The 3,117-nt window shown below is 38.7% G+C and overlaps 1 protein-coding gene across 1 annotated transcript; it reads right to left on the reverse strand.

The window, feature by feature from the left end:
- Window positions 1-208: 208 nt before the first annotated feature.
- On the reverse strand, window positions 209-1,897 carry LOC149565727 (uncharacterized). The gene is made up of 2 exons (XM_089817238.1): window positions 739-1,897; window positions 209-612 (listed from the first exon to the last, which is right to left on the reverse strand). Exons 1-2 carry the CDS (start codon window positions 1,039-1,041, stop codon window positions 595-597), a joined length of 321 nt encoding a protein of 106 aa, XP_089673364.1. The 5' UTR covers window positions 1,042-1,897; the 3' UTR covers window positions 209-594.
- Window positions 1,898-3,117: the final 1,220 nt, after the last annotated feature.

Here is a 3,117-nt window from a genome sequence, read left to right on the forward strand (position 1 = left end):
TAGATTTTAAATGATCCTATATTGCACAAGAATTGGAAAAGTAAGACAAATGAATGTAATTGCACTTAGATCATTTATTTCAACATCACCTGTTGAAATCCATAAATATAAAAGTAAAAATGTATTAATAATAAATATAATTGTGATACTGCTATTAGAATTTAAGTGTGTGAATAAAATATAATATTAATTAGTAAACAGATACAAATTTCAATAAAAATATGGTTGAAGATATTATTAATATCAAAACACTTATATACATGACAAATGTCCTTATTTATTGCCAAAAGAGAGGGGAATAGGGTTAGTCTAGAAGCTTCAGGATTTCTAGTGCAAGCCTCCTCGTTAGGTAGGAACCTTGCAAGAAGGTACTCTATGCATAATTTTTCACAATGATCGTGAAGTGTCTGGTGCAATAAGATTGGAGCCATTAATTTCTCCCAGTGAACAAGAAGCCATGTGATTGGAGCCATTATTTTCACTATCTGCTATACTCTGATCTGGGAGGCCTCTTCTTTTGTCTACTGTTCTGCCACTTCAAAGATTACTTTGTTTTCTCCGGAGCTTCCACCATTTTTCTCTCCACCACCTCTTTCATTTCTTAGGCCTTGTCTGCCAGCATAGAAGAAACAAATAAATTACCACTGATAATCCATTTGACCTGATTTCATTTTTGGCAAAACCCTCATTTTTTAGAGCCTCAGATCTATCGTTAGCTAGTAGCTTCTACGCAATTACCTTCAAAAGTTCATGGTTTGAAGAGGAGTCATAGACACAGCCATTGGAATTGTCGCCATCAATTGCCTGATCAAACAAACTGTGATTATCATGGCACAAGAAATAGTTGTCGAAAATCATATGTGCCCCAATCTCAAAGGGACAATATTTCACAATTTGTCGTGCAGCCGCAGCGTAGCATTGAGTACAGTCCGTCATCATTTTTGCATTAGGCAAGCACATATACCTTATTTTTGTCATTCCCCTATTAATTCGCAGTGAAGCCTCTAGAAAATATGTTTTCGACAAGCCAAGGGAAAACATTTATTCGATTTTCAGTGAAAGCGATGGGATTCGAAGTGTTAAATAGACTATAGCCATGACCGGCCTCGCCAATTTGGGATCGGATTCTAAATGTAGAACAAAATTTGGTATGGCAAGAAAGCAATTTAATATTGGGATCTCAACTTGTAGAAGAGTCTAGAGCTTTTTCAATACAGTGTTCTTAGAGCACAATTGATGGCATTTTTGCCCGGAGTTTTTATTAATGACAGACGACTCAGATTTTATTTGTAGGCAATGAAGGCCTCCCAACGCTCGACCCTGCAATATTTCTTCCTGAAAAGCAATAGTGTCAAATCAAAACAACCATGAAAACACTACAAACTAATATAGTGAACCGAAGGGCATGAAAATGCTGGAAACTTCGAAAATGAATTTCTAGAATGATGGAAAAACACTAGAAATTTGGGAAATGAATTTTCAGAATGATCATGCGCCTTTTTTTCCTATTTTCTGAGGCTAAAAAATATTTTTACCCTCCAACAAAAATGGTAATAGCCAATAAGAATTGTGAAATTAGTGAATATAAATATATTTACCACCTTGCGGTTGAGCAACGCGCTTTCTGTGAGCAACTTCTTTCCCTCCGAGACCTTAAAGAGGTAGTTTATTCCATGGCGGATGACAAATCCCCTGGGTGTGATGGATTTCCCTGTGAATTTTACAAACATCTTTGGGAGCAAATTGGTCCTAATCTGCACAAAGTCTATCTTGAAGCATATCATTCTAAAAGCTTAGGAGCGATCATAAATAAAAGCAATATTAAATTCATACCTAAAGCTGGTGATCCTGAGGACATATGCAACTGGAGGCCCATCACCTTCTTGAATGTGTCTTATAAGATCATTGCCAAGGCGCTCTCTCTCAAAATCTGTCATATGCTACCTTTAATTGTGCGGCTTGAACAAACTAGCTTCATCAAATCCAGATATATTCTTGACAACATCATTGCTATCTGGGAAGGTATGGAATGGGCCCGTAAGTCCAAGCAGCAGGCTATCTTTTTAAAGATAGATTTTGCTAAAGCCTATGATCGCATTGAATGGCCTTTCATTTTGGCTATGCTTCAGGCTCTGGGTTTTGGTCCCAATTTCCTTCAATCCGTGGAGATGCTCTTTGGTGACGCTAATGCTTGCATCACTATCAATAATTCACAATCTGAAGCTTTTGGACTTTTTCGCTCCATCAGGCAAGGTTGTCTGCTAGCTCCAGCGCTTTATGTCCTTGCTGCTGAAGGTTTTGGTTATTTACTTGCTCACTTTATGTCTTCAGGACTGGTCCGTGGCATTTCCTTGCTTGATTCTTCCTCCCAGTTAGTCAATGGTCATTTTGCTGATGATTCTTTTCTTACTCTTCTTGAAAATGAAAAAAACATTAAAAATGCTTTAAATTGTCTGGACACTTTTTGTCAAGCCTCTGGCTCTGCCATTCAATGGCATAAAATGCTCTATTACCGCCAGTCTTTCTTGCCAGCTCCACCTTGGCTCAGCTAGTTTCAATGGAAATGGGTTACTCATGGAGAAATCTTCCGCTTTCTTGGCATTCCCTTTGCTTTCCAAGCTTCCCCTGTGGAACTTTGGAATGTTGTGCTTGCAAAGATTAGCAAAAAGCTTGATTATTGGATACCTAAGTCGCTTTCTCTTGCTGGTAAATTCCAGATTTGTTCTAAGATCTTGGCTGCCACCCATGTATACTATTCTTCCTGTTGGGCTCCCTCCAAAGCTTCCTATCTCAAACTAGAACGTTTGCTTAGAGATTTTCTTTGGGCCTTTGGTTCTGACCATCATGGTTTTCACAGAGTTGCTTGGGAATTCTGTTGTCTCCCAAGGGACTCTGGAGGTCTCGACCTGCTTTTCACTTAGAAGCAGGGCCTTGCCCTCTGTGCTAAATGGATTATCAGAGCTATTTCTAAAAATGAAACTTGGAAGATACTAGTAAGGCATTGCATTTCTTCCAGCTTCCCTATTAACAGACCAGTGTGGAAGGGGATTGGTTTTCAGACCCTTCTCACTATGCGTGAACCAGTGGTCATTCAGGGCTCTTTTGTCATAAAGAGCA

The sequence above is a fragment of the Cupressus sempervirens genome, chromosome 3, assembly GCF_028749045.1.
Source record: "Cupressus sempervirens isolate cs-2001-9-10 chromosome 3, ASM2874904v1, whole genome shotgun sequence".
In the NCBI taxonomy this organism is placed as follows: domain Eukaryota; kingdom Viridiplantae; phylum Streptophyta; class Pinopsida; order Cupressales; family Cupressaceae; genus Cupressus; species Cupressus sempervirens.

Excerpts from the sequence above, each read along its gene's own strand:
- LOC149565727 (XM_089817238.1), bottom strand. The coding sequence starts at position 1,041 with ATGTTTTCCCTTGGCTTGTCGAAAACATATTTTCTAGAGGCTTCACTG.